The following is a 17580-nucleotide window of genomic DNA, read 5'->3' as shown; positions in this document are numbered from 1 at the left end:
GCTCCGAGCACTTACGAACTACTATATCTGAGGAATGTATTTTTTTTCCCCTTGTTTTATTCACATTGATTTGGTCTTTGATTTTACATGGCTTTATTTCCTTCAACATTCCTCCTATCATTTCTTACAGGGTAGCTTTGGAAAGGGATAATTCTGAAGAGTTTTTACGACGGGAAGCAAGAGCAGCTCAACTTGCTGAAGAAATTGAATCAAGTGCCCAATATAAAGCAAGAGCTGCATTAGAAAATGATGAAAGGACAGAAGAGGAGAAATATACAGCTGTACAAAGATCTCCCAATGAGCGCGAGAGCCATGGTGTTATCTCTAGGTATTAACAGTTTTGGATTGAAATACCTATATGTATTTGAACTACCTAAATTGTAAAAGTTTGAAAAAAATTGGAAAGAATGGCAGATACATTTCATTGTGTGTGTGTGTGTGCGCATGTGAAATTTCAAATTGCTTTTGTTTTTTGTTGATTGAGGGGAAGATGTAGCTCTGGGCTTGAGAGGTGGCTCCAAAAGGAACAACTTTACTTAGTGCTATTAAAGATAAATGTTCTTTCTATGGTTTTGTACTTTCTGGTTGCCACTCATAATTTATTACATTGAATACCTACCCACCTTTTATAAATCATTTCACTTCCCCATTTGCTTTTATACTAGGGGATGAATGGGTAAAAAATATTATTATTACTTCTTTCTATACAGAAAGCAATTTTTGTGACTAATGAATTATCAGCGCCATTTGACATGGACATAACCGACACCACAAGTGTTACACACATCTTGCAGTTTCGTCACACTTTGGTGCATCCTTTGTTGCTAGTGCAATATTGTAAGTTTCATTTGGTTAGGTTTGAGAAGAGTAAACATTCAGTTGTTTGAAGGTAGACAAAAATGCTGGAGGAACCCCGTGGGTGAAGCAGCATCGATGGAGCGAAGGAATAGGTGACGGTGCCCGATTTTACCTTCTCAATCTCCGAATTCAGAAGCTTGATTGCTCTTTATTAATCCTTGTTGTAAATATGTATGCGTGAACATGGGGTTAGAATTCATTGCTCTTGTGTTGTGCAAACCATTGTTCTCGTTCACATCTGTCATACTGGTGACTGGGAATATTTGCTCCCTGAATGGCTCCCCATTGATAGCAACCCAAATGTAAAATTGATTGCTTTGTGCTGCTGTTATATTTGTTAATTTAATCCAAGAATAAAATGTATTATTTACACTCCGCCCTCCACCTACCCCCTCTCCTCCACCCATCCCACTTCCTCCTCCTAGAGAAAATAAATACATTCCACCTGGGCAAAGAAACAGAGATGGAATGTCATGGGGAAGTGCACGACAACATTCACCAAGAATTGGACAATCTGGTTCAGGCCCACCACCTTCTCGGGCTGGATCACATACATCAGATTACAGTCCTAATTCTGGAACTGACCAAAGAGTAGTGAATGGAGGTAAGTGTTCATCTTTAATGTGAGAACAAGGCAGGTAATAAATATGATCATTGTGTGTATGGTCAATACCATCTAAAGTTTTATTTCCGTGGCAATCTGCAGAAGTGAAAGTATCAGCGTTCACTAGGGGACTTTAACATCCAATTCACCAATCTGTGTCCCTTATTTTGTATACTGTAGTATTATTGAAATCATGTCATTAAAACCGCATTGGTGGTACATGGTCATTGGGTTGTGGCAATTGTGCACATTTAAAGGTAGATTATCACAATAGAAAATGTTTATTTGTTTTCACGAATTGGTTTAGAACAATGCCTTTTATTGGTTAACAAACAGCACATTGACAAACATCCCCTAAAAGGCAGATTTATGGGCTTGTTTGCAATTTGGAGTTCAGTTTTTTATTAGATATTTTAATTCATTTTATGCAAAATTGGGCCCTAATGTTTATACACTTTAGAAATAGGTAGATTCTTCCCTGCCCCCTCTTTCCCTTCTATAAAGCTAGTCTATAAATCTTCTTCATCTCTAATTATAAAACCACAAAGAAATTTTAGATTTGATATAAATTATCGCATAAGATCTTCTGTAGCAATATGCCTCCTTAATAACTATTTGGATTATTAATCATTTCATCTATGGCAGTGCCTTGAAATTGAGGGTACTACCAAACAGCTTTAAAAGGTTGTCTGAGGAGTCTGATTTCTGACTGCACGCTTCTTCGTCATTAAAGGCACGTTGTTTCTTTGGGGTGTGGTATTTGGAGTCTTGATTTGCTCCACGTCTGCCTCTTCTAGTGTTCCACCTCTGCACAGAGTGTTGGGCTTCAAATTGGCATGTGACTTGATAGACCAGGTGGTACCACACTTGGCAGTTCGAAGCTTGCTCTTCCCGGCCAACCGTGTTGTGAATTTTGTATAACTGGATCACAAGTATAGGTTTTTCTCTCAAGTAAAATTTGGTTTCAATTATACTTGGATTTCTCAGGAATTTGTTGGGCAAATATCAGTGATATGTTGCAGGATATTTACATATGACTTCTAAATGTTCGACTAAAGATTTTTGAAATGGCAGTGAATTTGTCATGCTTCTCTTTTGGTATTTGTAACATTTAGTTGCTCTGTGTACTTTAAAAAAACAAACTGCAGCATAGATCAAGGCAGTATGAATTTAATCCTCTTGTTAAAATGTTTTTGAAAATGAACACAGGAGGTTTACATGTTTGTAAAAACACCAGGCTGAGAATTTAATCTTGTTTGGCACGCTGAAGTATAGAAGGATTAAAAAGAATAGGCATAGGCTTTCAACCCTTTTATGTACAATATACATTTTTTCCCTGCACATTTGCATTCGTATTATTTCCCCTCTTATACATTTCTGTGACCTTTGAAATCTAAACTGCTTTCAGTTTTCAGGTTTGCAACTATTATCTGAAAATCTAGTATGACCCAATTGAATCATGTTATACTGAATCAGGATTATTAGCCATGGTTGGGCAACATTCTCTTATATTTTTACACCCAGCAGAAGTGAATAACTATTGTAATTGTTATTCACTTAGTATATATGTTACATTGTTACAATGCAATTGTTACATTTGTTTCTTAAATCTAAGTCGTCATCTCTACATAACATGTCATTAGATAAAACTATCTAATCTGTCACTGCCAACTCGCTCCTCTTATCCGCACATGGCTTTCTTTGCTAGATGCAGGAAGATTATTCCCGATGTTGAGGAAGTCCAGAACTAGGGGGTCACAGTTGAAGGATAAGAGGGAAGTCTTTTAGGACCGAGATGAGAAAATAATTTTTTACACAGAGAGTGGTGAATCTGTGGAATTCTCTGCCACAGAAGGTAGTTGAGGCCAGTTCATTGGCTATATTTAAGAGGGAGTTAGATGTGGCCCTTGTGGCTAAAGGGATCAGGGGGTATGGAGAGAAGGCAGGGATGGGATACTGAGTTGGATGATCAGCCATGATCATATCGAATGGCGGTGCAGGCTCGAATAACCTACTCCTGCACCTATTTTCTATTTTCTATGTTTGTGTGGATATGGGACCCCTAGCTTTGTTTCAAGAATTCTATTATGGTAAATCTTCACTGCATCGTAAGTCAATATCAATGCCCAGTTCCCTTTCATTAACATCCCCATGGTCATCGTTGACCAGAAACTCAATTAGACATACATTTTCAACAAGGTATGTGTGATCAGATGTTTGGTATCCCAGAAGGAGTGATTCACTTTCTGGCATCCCAAATACATTTGAGTGGAGGAATGAACCTCAGTCATTTCAACCCCAGGACACTGCAGCTACATGATTTACCCTCCATCCATGACTGTAAACATTTATTCCCTCTGTTAGCATCTCATTGAGGTTGCAATCTGAGTTGTCCACAAAATGAACCTAATCAGTATAATTGACCTCATCCTGACCTCTATCTCCACGATATTGAGAAAACCATTGAAACATCACTATCTATATATTTTTAATTCAAATAGCGCACAATCCTGATTTGGAAACTGTTTTTTTTCTTTGTAGCAATTTTTAAACATTGGAACTCCCATCCTAATAGCAGTTTGGGAGTACTTTCCCCAGCTGAACAGCGGCAGTTCAGAATGGTGTTCTATTCTTTTTAGATTCATTAAGTTTCTTGAACACACAAATATACCAAAACTGCCCTGAAAATGAATTTTCTTTCTCTTTATTTACAACTTTTAAATATTTCCAAATGAATGGGGAAAAAGGGAACTTGCTATTCTATTGCTATATTTAATTAAATTTGCAATAAGTTATAGCATTTGTGCGTTCACATTTTGATCAATATCATGTTATAATTAGATTTTGGTGGACAGCAGGATTGATACTTATTTCAATTTGCATCTTAATTACATTTTTAATCAATCCTAATATTTGCTTTTGAAAAATCCTAGATACATTTTACAGGGTTTTGCAAAATGCTCCATATTACTTGTCAACAAGCACAGAATATTGAAATACTTTTAAAAAATTTATTGTGATCTAAATATTTTCTTAATGCAAACTTGTTGTCCACATATACTATTATAAATTCTATTTATCTTTTTCTGTTGCTTGTATTATCATTTTCCTTAGTTTTTACTTTCCTTCATATCATTTGTCCTGTCAGGTGTTCCCTGGCCATCGCCTTGCCCATCTCCTTCCTCTCGCCCACCTTCTCGCTACCCATCAGCTTCCACCTCTCTTCCACCTCAGGCTGCCTCTCCTACCAGGCCCCCATCGCGGCCTTCAAGGCCTCCATCTCACCCCTCCACTCATGGTTCTCCAGCTCCTGTTTCTACTATGCCTAAACGCATTTCTTCAGAAGGTACCATAGTTAGTTTTGTTTTTTCATCTTTGTTTAATTTCTATTTGTGTTATGATTGGTTTATATTTTTATCCAAATTTATTATAAATTTAATCCATCTAACTCAATGATCTCAGAATTTTGAACATTGTATTTTCAATAATAAAAATTAGTGTGTATTGTGTGCATGCTTAATTATACGTGATTGCACAAAAAAAAACTGACCCTTCACGTCACCATCCTTTTTCTCCAGAGATGTTGCCTGAACCGCTGAGTTAAGGGACTGTCCCACTTTCACGACCTAATTCACGACCTCTGCCAAGTTTGCCCTTGACTCATACTCACAGCATGGTCGTAGGTAGGTCGTGATGCTAGTCGTAGGTACTCGTGGCATCAAGTAGGTCGGGCATTTTCTAGCCTGATGAAAAATGTCCACGAGTAAAAAAGGTCGTGAATTAGGTCGTGAAAGTGGGACAGGGCCTTTTATCCAGCACTTTACATCTATCTGCGGTATAAACCAACATCTACAGTTCCTTCCTATGAAAACCATGTCATCCAATTAATAGGAATGAAAATTATGATATTTATGGACTTTTAAATAAACTGCACTGAAACACACAAACAGTTATATTATGAAATAGTTATATTATGAAATTATTACAAATAGTTATATTATGAAACTAGACCAAATGGGACCCGTTTGGTCCCTGTCACGTGGGAGAACTAGTCACCGCAAGCAATATTCCACCACTCATCCATAGCATCCAACTGCGCAGGCGTGGCTCATTTCCCCATATCCCCCAGCACTTCCTCACCTCTCCTTCCATCTCCTTTCCCCTACCCTCAGTCACTCCCTCCCTCTCCCCTATGTACCCTCTCCATCTATCTCTTGCTCTCCCACACCTCACCTCCCCCCACCCCATCGCACTCCCCCACTAAACACAATGTTTAAATAACATTAAACAACAATCCTCGCCCTCTGCTCTTCCCCTCCCCCACTTCCTCCCTCTCCTTACAACAATGTAATAAATCTCCCATTGCACTGGGAGTCCTGTCATTTGTTAACATTGTAACGGGCAGGGCAAGTATTTTATGTAAATGAGACCATTGTGACGTCATGCTGCTAATTGTCCGTGTAAATTGAAGTGATTTTTGTCAAACTGGATTTTCTAAAGTTTAAAATGTGAATAACTTGTAAAATATAACATCAATCTGAACAAAACTTGGTACAACACACCACAGGACAATGGTGAATAAGGTGGTCCAAATATTGTGGCGCTATCGTGTACCGTTTTGTCGTAAATTCAGTACATCACAGACACACAGACATCAAAACAAATAAGATGAGTTTTATGTATGTATATGTATATTATGTATGTGTATATATATTTATATATACATACATACATAATATACATATACATACATAAATGCATATTTATATATACATGTGTATATGTGTGTGTGTGTGTATATATGTATGTATGTGTATATAAATATATGTGTGTTATTACAATGTAGAGAATTAGAAAGAGCAACCTGTTCAATTCCTCTAGGCATTGGTTATTTTGTTAAACAGGCTTAAGGATGTTGACTGATACAAAAGCAAAATACTAGAGAAACGAAGTTAATGAGATGGTTTGTGAACCCATCTAACACATTGTGAGCTGTGCACAAAAAATTGACAGAGTATTTTTCTTAGATTAGCCATTTGTAATTCTTTGAGGATCTCTTTTATTAGATTTGGAGCAAAAACATTCCAGTGTACCCCGTGCTGCTTTTTGTGTATAGCTAACTTTGCGCTTAATTCCATTTGGCAAAACTATTTATATGGCAAGTTCACTGCATGTTTTTAGATATTTGAAGTTGACACATGTAAATGTAGGAAATGTTTGTGGAACCAAACACTGTCCAGAAAATAGTGCTTAAAGGGTGTGTTATTTTCTGAATTGTGAACATTTAAAAGTGGTTAATTTGCAAATGTTTGGGAGAAGAGCAGCATGTGGAATATAAAGTTGTAGGTATTTGTAACCATAGCTGACAACTATAAAAATCTATGTGAACTTGTCAAACTGTGTGCTGAACAGGTTGTTGAGAATAAATAAAATCTTAAAAATGTATCCTTGAATATTTTTTACAAGTTTCATGTTCCCTTGAATGTGTGGAGGAAGAAAATCTAAACCCCCAAGAGTTGGTCAAGGGTACTTTCAATGGATCAAATTGTGGCTTAATTACCTCTTTTCTAGTCTAGATCTCTACTGCACTAAAAACACTGATGTGTAAGTGATGACCAAGTAAAAATGTAATGTTCCTTACAAAAGTCAGCCACTGTTAATTCACACAGAAAAATAGAATGAGATAGCAAACGGCTGCAGCCATTTGCAAAACAGAGTATGAACTATTGCCCTTAGGAGAAAAGTATATTTTCTGATGCAGAAGGCATTTGGTCAATTAGGTCCATGACAGTTATAAAAGAGCTGTTTATGCTTATTCTATTTCCCAGATCAAAAGCATTGTATGTAAACTGTAACAATTCAGTTCTTTTAAAGCGTGTTACAGGATTTCTGTAAATTCTTCCATGCCTTTTAAAAGCATTTTCAAATTAAGAATGAAATTTCATAGACGGCATTAATGACTGGGTGATGCGATAAATATTCAATTAGTTTAATTAGAGTAGTGATATGGTGTGTATTCAATGGTATGAAAGAATTTGAGCATGTGCATGCAGAGTGATGTATGGGTTACTGTAGAAAGTGGACATTTCTGACGTGGAGTAATTATCTTATGGAGCATGTCCCTCGGGCACAGAACCCAGGAACTGCCTTGGTTTGAGTGTTAACAGGGGGGGGGAAAGGGTAATCGGGTTCCCAGGCAACTAGTGGGGTACGGTAGTGATTGATGCATGGTGCCAGCTATTCACAATCTACATCCATGTTTTGGCTGAACAGATGAAATGTAATGTCTTCGTTTTCTGATGTGAAACTAGGTGGGAGTATTTTTGAGAACAAAAATATGAGAACAGGGTATGGACAGGCTAAGTGTCAGAGTACAACGGGGAGAGGTTTGGATTTAAAGTATTACATGGTTGATATTGCACATGCTGCTGCCTACAGATCAGTTTATTTACTATTGCATTGATTTCACTTATTTTTAATTTATTTATTTTTCAAAAAGGGCATTGCTGTCGAGGCCAGTATCTAATGCCCATTCACAAATATCCTTAGAGTACATTACCCTCATAATATTTAATTGTAACTAACACAAGCACATTCATTGATACAAATTTTAGAGCTGAATAAATGTATTAATCATCTGATGGCTACATTTTGTGTACCCTTTTGTGCCCTCAATTCTTTATTAAGTTCATGTCCAAACACATACACGTTCTAACTGAGATAGGGCATAACATGTATATTAGTGAATTACTTTACAAATTGTTCTACTTGAGATCATATTCTGATTGGGCATTAGTTGCACAGGATAAAATTTGTTAAAGTTAGTAAAACTTAGGAAACTTTGAATGCAACTGACTTATTTTACAAGTTTACCAGATTTGCCATCAGATACTGGCATGCTTATTGACCACGTGATGGTGTGACTGAATCTTCTTCCACTTTTAATTCTTGCATGAGATGTGGTTCATGCATTTTATTTCTTGAGTTGAGCATAAGCAGGCTTTCTGGAGAACAGCACAATTGGATTTGTTCATTTTGTCATTCATTATTTACATATGTGTTTTCAACCGAGTTAACAACACTAAGTGAAAATCTTGATCTTTTATGAAATATTGCTTTACTTTATTTCCAGATTTTTATAGTTATACTGTCTTGGAAGGTCTCTGGTTCAATCCACGTGAACTATGAGGCACATTTAACTTAGCTCATTAGCTAATGGGTTAAGTCCATTTTATATTTGTGAAGTATTTGTGCTGTCAGTGTTGGGAGAAAAATGTAATTTAACTATTGGGTATTTAAGAACTTGTTCATTATTAAATTTACAGTTGATATGTATCAGAGAATGTTTAAGAACTTTTTATATTGTGGAAGTTGTAATTTCTGAATCACCGCATACCCAATAATATTTCAAATTCTAAAACACACTAAGGGGTATTATCAAGTAGTAATTACATATCAGCAAAATGGGTGTTATTGTTCATAAACATTTAAAATATAATATGAATGCTGGGCCTTTTAAAATCTTTAACATATTCATTGTTTAGATCCACATCCAAATATACCAGTTTTGTCTCTCATTTCTTTCATTGTGGTGTAGAGAGGGAGTTGTGTGTAACATCATGGACCAGCTGAGATGATTGGCCAGTTTTTGAACTGTGTATACCATTTAATGATTATTTTTAATACTTTTGATGATTAATATGCAGCAAAATGAGAAATATTGAAATGCCATGAATTCCTTATTTAGATCCATTTCCCTTGTTTAGTCCTAGCTCAGCATCATAGGTACATATTATTCTCTACAATAGAAAGATAGAAAACCTTACTTAATTTATTCTTTAATCTTATAGATCCACAGTCTAGAACTCATTTTCCAGAAAGCTAAATGGTTTACCATTGGTTGTGAAACACAGCATTTTTCCATGCTTAAAAGAAGACTTTACAAAAAATTGCACGCCTTTTCAAAATGAAATGCAAGATGGACACAAAATGCAAAACATAAATTAGCAGATCAGGCAGCATTTCTTAAAGGTAATGTTTCAGGTCGGAACCCTTCTTCAGAATCTGAACCTTCAGTGTATGAAGAAGAGTTCCGAACCGAAATGTTGCCTATTCCTTTCCTCTAGAGATGCTGTCTGACCCGCTGAGTTGCTCCAGCTTTTTGTGTCTATCTTTGGTTATAAACTAACATCTACAGTTTCTTCCTACTCAAAATGAAATCGCTCAACTGTGAGCATTCAGTGGAGAAAGTTTCTATTTGTCCCAATTGGTCTGTGGATATTGGTACAAAGGAAAGCATGCCATTTTTATAGCACAATATAAATTCCTACGAGGAGTATGGTTCAGTGCACAGAATAGTTAAATAAAAACTTGTGTTTCTATGAACTGCAGCAATTTGTTAAACTGGTCTTCTAACATTACCCATCAAATTCATAGGAAAAATCAGTTGGATAGGAATAGAACGATATTTGGAAACTGTATCGCCTAATTTTATCAGCCTCTCCATTTTACTTGCCAGCTGCGGTGAATAGTTATATTCATTATACTTCATTCTATCATCAAGGTCCTCCACGAATGTCTCCAAAGGCCCAACGTCATCCTCGCCATAGGGGCCCCTCTGGTAGAGTTGGGATGTCTTCAAGTTTGGATTACATACCCCACAGTGTGTCTGGAGACATTTCTGCTCCTGTACCTCGAAACAGTTCTTCAGGAGGAACTTGGTCATCTGTAGTTAGTGGGGGTAAGTCTTTTTAAGATGTTGAAATAAAATCAGGTATTTGAGATCTTTAAGAATATTTTTTAATTAGCAATTTATGTTTACGTAATTTCTTTCAATATGGACAAATATCTTGGCGGTTAATCGGGCAAATATGGACTCATCACGGCATGATGAGTGATTGATGATGCTTTCCTTGTGAGAAGGGTTGAATGCATACAGAGAAACATTTTCCTTTGGATCAAAGGCAGTTCAGACACTGGGTAAAATGGAAGATGACACAACAAGCTGGAGTAACTCAGCGGGATAGGCAGCATCTCTGGAGAGAAGGAATGGGTGACGTTTTGGGTCCCCCATTCCTTCTCTCCAGAGATGCTGCCTGTTCTGCTGAGTCACTCCAGCCTTTGTATCTACCTTCAGTTTAAACCAGTGTCTGCATTTATTTCTTACACACAGAGTAAAATGGAAATGTTACTTTTGGGCCAGTGAGGGACTTTGGGTGTTTTGAACAGGAAAAGTAGAGAACCAGGAAAAGCTATAGACAATTTCCAAATGTGATTTTTAAATGTGATGATTGGGCAGAGGGAGTAATTTTGGATGGCAGACTTGGTTAAACAGGATGTGAGCAAAAGATTGGAAGAGATTGGTTGTGGAGGTATGGGGATGGAGGGGTTGAGTAAGAGACCATTGTTCGTGTCACTTTTGGTGATGGTCAAAGTCTTAGATCATGGAAATAACCTCTTGGGCTCATTGAGTCAAATTACAGAGACCAGTTAATTAATCTATAAACCCACATGTCTTTGGCATGTGGGAGTAAACCGGAGCATCTGAAGGAAGCCCAAGTGGTCACAGGAAGCAAGTGCAAACTCCACACAGACAGCACCCGGGTCAGGATCGAACCCAGTTCTCTGGCACTATGAGGGCAGCTGCTCTACCAGCTGTGCCACATTGGTGTGCCATCGGAAGAAAGGTTTCCTTTCCGTAACGTCACCTATCCCCAGAGATGCTGTCTGATCTGCTGAGTTATTCTAGCATCTTGTGTCTATCTGCTGCATTGATAGATGTGTTGTAATCAAGTCAGGGCAGGTTTCAAAGAAATTGGCAAAACTGGGGGTTTTGGCTTGAATGAATAAACTGTTTGGTATGCTCAGTACAATTGAGGGTATTGTCCAAAGAGGTTTTATTTTTGAGCTACACCAGGAACTGTTTATCTTACTCATTTTTTAGTTTGATTTGGTTAAGGGGGGACATTGTTGATGTATGTTGTGTGTAGAACCAAATATAGGTGTCTAGTAGTGTGGTGAGGGATGGTGGCAAAGAGTCTGGGAATTGAACAAGGGAATGTTCTAATAAAGTATTGTTCCTGCTCTGCCTGCTCTGCTGGTTATTTCCAATTTTTTCTGTTATTTCAGATTTGTATCTTCAGCTCTTGAATTCGTTTTTTAAAAGTTTGTTACTCATCATCCATGAACCTCATCTGAAACAATCCTGCAGACTTATGCTACATAACATTAATTGTTCCTTTTAAATTGTGCTTTTTGTTTACATTTTAGGATCAAGCACCCGTTTATCTCCCAAAACACACAGACCGCGGTCTCCCAGACATGGTAACCAGCCAACTCAATATATTTCTGGAGGTTCACCAAGTGGAATGATCCTATCTTCTCAGCCTGGCAGTGTTCCAGCTGAACCTATAGCTGCACCTGCTACAAATGTATCTCCAACACCAGCTAGCCCAGCTACCAACAGAGCTGTTACTCCATCGGCTGAAGGTGAGCCATTTGTGTTCCCCTTCAATAGATTTGGTGCATTCCTTTTATATGTATTCTAAAGATAGAAACAAAATGCTGGAGTAATTCAGTGGATCAGGCAGCATCTCTGGAGAAAAAGGATGGTGATGTTTCAAATCGGGGCCCTTTGTGTCTATCTTTGGTATAAACCAGCATCTGCAATTCTTTGTTTCTACTTTTTGTATGCATTGTAAAGCTATATGTCACATCTGCACTGTATTAACTGCTATAAATATTAATATGATAATGAAAATTGGTACCAGCTAATATTTTCAGGTGACACCAGAGCTTGGTTTAGCATACACACCAATTTGAAAAGGTGTTCTGGCACCTTCGGGGAGGGAAGGGGGGAGGGGGGAAGAGGAATGCAAAGATAATTTCACTGAAATAATTTTGATAGCATGCAAAGATAATTTCACTGAAAAGAGAACAAGACCTTCGTATCGCTGTCCAACTAAGGTATAAACCTCAGTCGGCAACACTGCTTGCATCATCTCTGCACACTTGCATGCTACCTAGCCCATCTCTGCTGACTGTCAGCAAAATCCTGTTTCCAATAGTGACTTTTAAACTGCATTTCTTGGTGACCTTTTTTCCTTTTTTGAGGAAGTTATCCAAATCCCTATGTCTATCGTGATCAGTGATCCATTTTCATTGATACTTTTATTAGTTGTAAGGACTTTAAAACGTGCTATCGACCTTTCCATATTTTTGCCTAAAATAGCTAGATATTCTCCAATCAGATGCCTTCAGTAACATTTCACCCTCTGGTTTTTCCTTTGTCCCATCATTGTAGTTGCAAATTTCATTTGTTGCTATCTGATGTAAATGTACTTGTTCTGGAGCGCAGAACTTAATTAATGTTGTCTCTCTGCTTCCTACTGCTGAAAATCATCACGGTGCCTGTTTCTAAGATATGTTTTGATGCTGGCATTGCATTACTGCTCTATCCCTTATGCTTCTGTCTACTAAGTTTTCTTATGGATTCTAATAGTTGATGTGCTGAAGGGCAGCATGGGTTTCTGGATTCTCAGGATGGAAGACTATTTGCTGTTAAATCTCCATATGCTTTAGCTGGTAAGCCTTTTTGTTATTTTTGTGTTTACAGTTAAAGATGCAAGGCTTCAAGAACAAAAGCAGAGTTCACCCTCTGCAAACAAAGAGACTCCTAAGCCTGTTGAAACGTGTGGTACTTCCCCCAGCTTAACCAAACCAGGAATCAAGGGTTAGTATAGCATATGTGTGTATTCATGCCTTGTAGCCTTATCCTATGAACACTTTCTGCTAATAATTATAGTAGTGCAGCTTAGAGTTGCCAGATATTATTTCACATCAAATTTAGTTATCTCATTAGTAACAGAAGTTCATTCACCATCTTCGTACTCTTCTTAGTGTTCAATTTAGTGTTCAGATTAATTAACAAAAATATTTTGCAAATTATTTGTCTTAATTATGTCCAGGTCTTTGTATTATGTATTATTATTATTATTGGGTGCACAAACAGTTGTCATGTGATTTTTGCATTTCCATTTTTTTTCCAGCCACATCTCCAATGGCTTCAGATCATAAAAAACAAATAGCAGATTTAAAGAAATTTAGAGAAGACTTTAGGGTGAGTATATTTTTGGAGAGGACCATTTAAACAATGATACATGTGTGCGTAATCTGTGACATAAGATGGATTTTGTAAATTCCTCTAATGTGTTTCATTAGCTCGTGTCTGGGGAGGTTAAAATTACTCCGTTTTATGAAGGAATTTAGAGGGAGTTTTTTTTTTTAATATTACAAGTTGGATGCTTGTCATTGACTCAATTTCCCATCATGTACCCCACCCTGCAACATTTTGAACAGTCTAACCCTTGTAGTATATTTGTTAGTTGCAGTGCACTTTTGGAAACATATCTCTGCTATATTTCGCACGGTGGTGCATTTCATAACATTCATATAGCTTACTTGTTATTGCAACTGCTAATGAGCTAGTTAGTGTATTTAAAATTAACTTTTCTTCCCAGTTACAGACTACTTCAACCCCTGATCCAGTTGTGGATCAGTTCAATAAGTCCAGAGAAGGTGTAGATAACCAGCCTAAGGATTCAATTAAAGAAAAAATAACGGTGATTGAGCCGGGCAGCAAAGAATCCACCAGTGACAGTAGCTCCAATGCTAACACCAGCAATGGTAGCAGCAAGCCGAGCAGTCCCAGCAACTCTCCGAACATCATCACCTCCGAGCAGAAGAGAGGACCAGATGTGACCTCCCAAGCTGTCCAGACAACTGGCCCAAATACCAAGGCAGAGAAAGAGGAAAAGGAGGATAAAAAGGAAGGTACACCAGAGTACGTATGCACACCAGAAATAGCATCTAAAATGATTCTATGCTCATCATCCATATGGTTGAAAACTGGAAATTGCAAACCGCAAAGTTGATTTCCAAACCTTTCAATTCAAACACAGATTTTCCATTTTGGATTCTGTTATTGTCTTTTGATCTGTTGATCCTCAACTTCAATAAAATTAGTGAAAGACGGGAAACGGTGTTCCTGATATCAGTCTTGGATTTACCTAAAATAAATTAGAGCATGACCTTAATCTTAAATTTTCTTGGCAAAGTCAAAACATTCCAAGGAGAAAATCTGTGATTTGTATTTGTAAATTTAATTATGGTGATTTGAAGCATAAACATTTTGTAACTAAGTGTGATGTTCAGTCTTGGGTACACCTATTGTAAGTATTTAGAATGGCAAAGCTTTTTTTTTTAGGGTTATGAGGGAATTCTTTGAAGGATTTTTTTCCCAATGTGACAACTCGGACAAGAAATGCTTAGTTGAGACAAGATACTTATACATATAATATACAATACAAATATACAAATACTTAGTTGAGACAAGAAGTATTTCAGCTGCTTGCTTGACCTGCTGAGTTCAGTCTGAAAAAGGGTTGAAACTTTGCCTGTTTATTCCCTCCACAGATGCTGATTGGCTGAGTTCCTCCAGCAGTTTGTTTTTTTTTGCACAAATTCCTCCCATAGTAAATGTTTTGCTCCAGAACTGAACTTTTGTGGATGCTGCTTCATTATTTTGATTTTGGACAATGATTACCAATCAAAGTGATATAAATTAATCTTGGGCATGAACTCCTGTAAATATTATAACTTCATAATGCTGTGTTAGTGATTTTTTTCCATGGTGATCAAATATGGAATGGCAATGATGGAAACAAATGTTTTAGATATTTTGTGCATTTCCAGCAAATTGCATTTACAGGGAATCTGTATATCCTTAAATGTGTTTTTTGTTTCAGACAAGTTAGAAAATCTACATTGAATCCCAATGCTAAAGAGTTCAATCCCAAGGCTTTCTATACTCCTGTAAGTTCTATTTTTTGTTTCTCATCCCATCCCCACCTTTATGTTAAAGGGCAGCTTTTGCAACCTCCCCAATTAAATGAAGAATCGGCACATTTTCCTTTTATGGAATAGTCTTAAGCGCCTGTCCCACTTACGTGTCCTTGGCACGCAAATTACGCGACCTCGTGGTCGAGTTGAGGTGCATGGGCATCGTATGGCAACTACATATCCCACTGAGAAGCGCGGAGGGGTATGTAGTTGTGCGCAACATCGCGCGGGGCTCTGAAATTTTGTAGCGGGACTAAATCTTTGCTTGTCAAAGGCCTGTCGCGTAACTGACGGCCAAAGTGGGAAAGGCCTAAGACCCTGGCACGACGTAACGTCTCACCTCGAACAGCAGAAGCAGGCAAACGATCGCCGAACTTGGCCTGGGGCTCACGGCTGTTGTGGTCTGGATCCGCCCCCACTTTTACTCCCAGAGCGGGGCTAAGAAAACGGAAGATAAACACAAAATGCTGGAGTAACACAGCGGGACCGGCAGCATCTCTGGAGAGAAGCAATGAGTGACGTTTCGGGGAAAGACCCTTTTCAGACTGAAGAAGTCTCGACACAAAACATCATCCATTGCTTCTCTCCAGAGATGCTGCCGGTCCCGCTGAGTTACTCCAGCTTTGTGTCCATCTTCAAATGACGTCACGCGCTCCAGACGGCTGTGCGTACACATGAAATCGCGCCCGACCTTTGCGGGACCGTCGCGGCTCAACGCGACCAAGGGTCAAGGACAGGTAAGTGGGCCAGGCCCTTTACCCGATTACCATCTCCTTAATGTTGATCAGGATTTAAATTCATCATTAATCTTTCTAGCTTTGGCCATTTCAAAAATGGCCCCTTACTTGTCAAAGTTGACCATTTACAAGCACCAAGGGGGTCTCTGTTAACTAGGGAGTCGTGAGAACCACTACCTATAAACTGATATCTGATTACTCTTACAGATATTCATGATATTGGCTGGAGCATTTGTACAATCAGTTGTGATTTTATTTTGCAAGTTATTAGAACAAAAGTAGTGCCATTTCGCCCCTTGAGCCTGCTCTGCCATTCAACCAGGTCATATCGTATTCTGCCTCAAACATTATTTTCCCGTCTTCTCCTCATATCCTTTAATTCCTTTAATATCCAGAGATCTATTAATCTATTTGAATGCAATTGGTAACCAAGCTTCCTCAGGTAGAGAATTGAAAAGATCACCATTCTTTGAATGAGTGTTTCTTCTCAATAGAGTCTTAAATGGCCTATCCCTTGAGACTGTTCATTCTAGACCCATGGCATGGAATACTGGCCCATAATTTTACAGTGTTGGGGCCTGTAAATGATCTTTGACTGTTACAATTATATTATCTTTCATTCTTAGGAAAAGAGACAAAAGTTGTGCTGCAGATTGTTATGCTCCACGATGCTCCTGATCTCACTAAAACGCAATGTAATTGTAGTAAAACATCCTTACACTTGTATTTACATTTCTTGAAATAAGGCCTGACAAACCATTTGTCTTCTGAACTGCCTGCTAGAGCTGCCTGTTGGCTTTCATTGATTTGTGATCAGGGCCACTACATAGGTTTCTTTAAATATCAGCATTAAATATCAGTGGTCAATAGGCCCCGACCACGGGTGAACAAGAGGAAGATGACTGACCTTTGTTGCCTTCCCTCACATTGGGAAATGTTGGTTTCGCCGTTGGGGGTTGTTTTTATGTTTTATTTAACATAATTTAACATTCTATAGTGTTGTGTTCTTGGTAACTCAAGTTTCACTGCACCAATTGGTGTATGTGACAATAAATGTCCTTTGTGCTTATTTCTCAGTGCCCCGCTATTTTAATAAATACTCAGTGTTTCTGTTTTTTCCCCCCATGATACTGCATTGTTATTGCAATCCGCATTCCCACTTAGCTTCATCAATAAACTTTAAAATATTATTTTCAGTTCCCTCAACCAAGTAGTTAAATGTGAATAGTCTTATTTGCCAACTTGATAGAAAACAGTACAAGTTAATGAGTCTAGCTGTTAACTCAATCATGCCAATATGTTACCCTAAATTCCATGTGCTTAATCTTCACTTGCCTCCTGTCTGTGACTTTATTAAAAGCCGCCTGAAATACAAATGCACAACATGCACTAGTCCTTATTCACTAGTAAATATATCTTCAAAAAAATCTAGTAGATTTGTCAACATGATTCCCCTATCATAAATCCGGCTCAATTCTGCTC

The 17580-nt window shown here is 37.9% G+C and overlaps 1 protein-coding gene across 10 annotated transcripts in view; it reads left to right on the top strand.

The window, feature by feature from the left end:
* atxn2 (ataxin 2) overlaps nucleotides 1-17580 on the top strand; it is a 92011-nt gene that overhangs the window by 61117 nt on the left and 13314 nt on the right. For 8 of the 10 annotated variants that reach the window (XM_055655814.1, XM_055655813.1, XM_055655817.1 and 5 more), the window contains 9 exons: nucleotides 131-328; nucleotides 1284-1462; nucleotides 4611-4808; nucleotides 10026-10202; nucleotides 11732-11950; nucleotides 13077-13193; nucleotides 13510-13580; nucleotides 13981-14303; nucleotides 15268-15334. In XM_055655814.1, coding sequence (XP_055511789.1) covers nucleotides 131-328; nucleotides 1284-1462; nucleotides 4611-4808; nucleotides 10026-10202; nucleotides 11732-11950; nucleotides 13077-13193; nucleotides 13510-13580; nucleotides 13981-14303; nucleotides 15268-15334 — 1549 coding nt within the window. The remainder of the gene's footprint in view (nucleotides 1-130; nucleotides 329-1283; nucleotides 1463-4610; nucleotides 4809-10025; nucleotides 10203-11731; nucleotides 11951-13076; nucleotides 13194-13509; nucleotides 13581-13980; nucleotides 14304-15267; nucleotides 15335-17580) is intronic. The other 2 variants (XM_055655815.1, XM_055655820.1) reach the window with 2 other exon arrangements.

This window comes from Leucoraja erinacea, chromosome 25 (genome assembly GCF_028641065.1).
Source record: "Leucoraja erinacea ecotype New England chromosome 25, Leri_hhj_1, whole genome shotgun sequence".
NCBI classification, from domain to species: domain Eukaryota; kingdom Metazoa; phylum Chordata; class Chondrichthyes; order Rajiformes; family Rajidae; genus Leucoraja; species Leucoraja erinaceus.
Note: the sequence above shows the minus strand (reverse complement) of the source record. Positions and strands in the feature narration are given on the sequence as shown.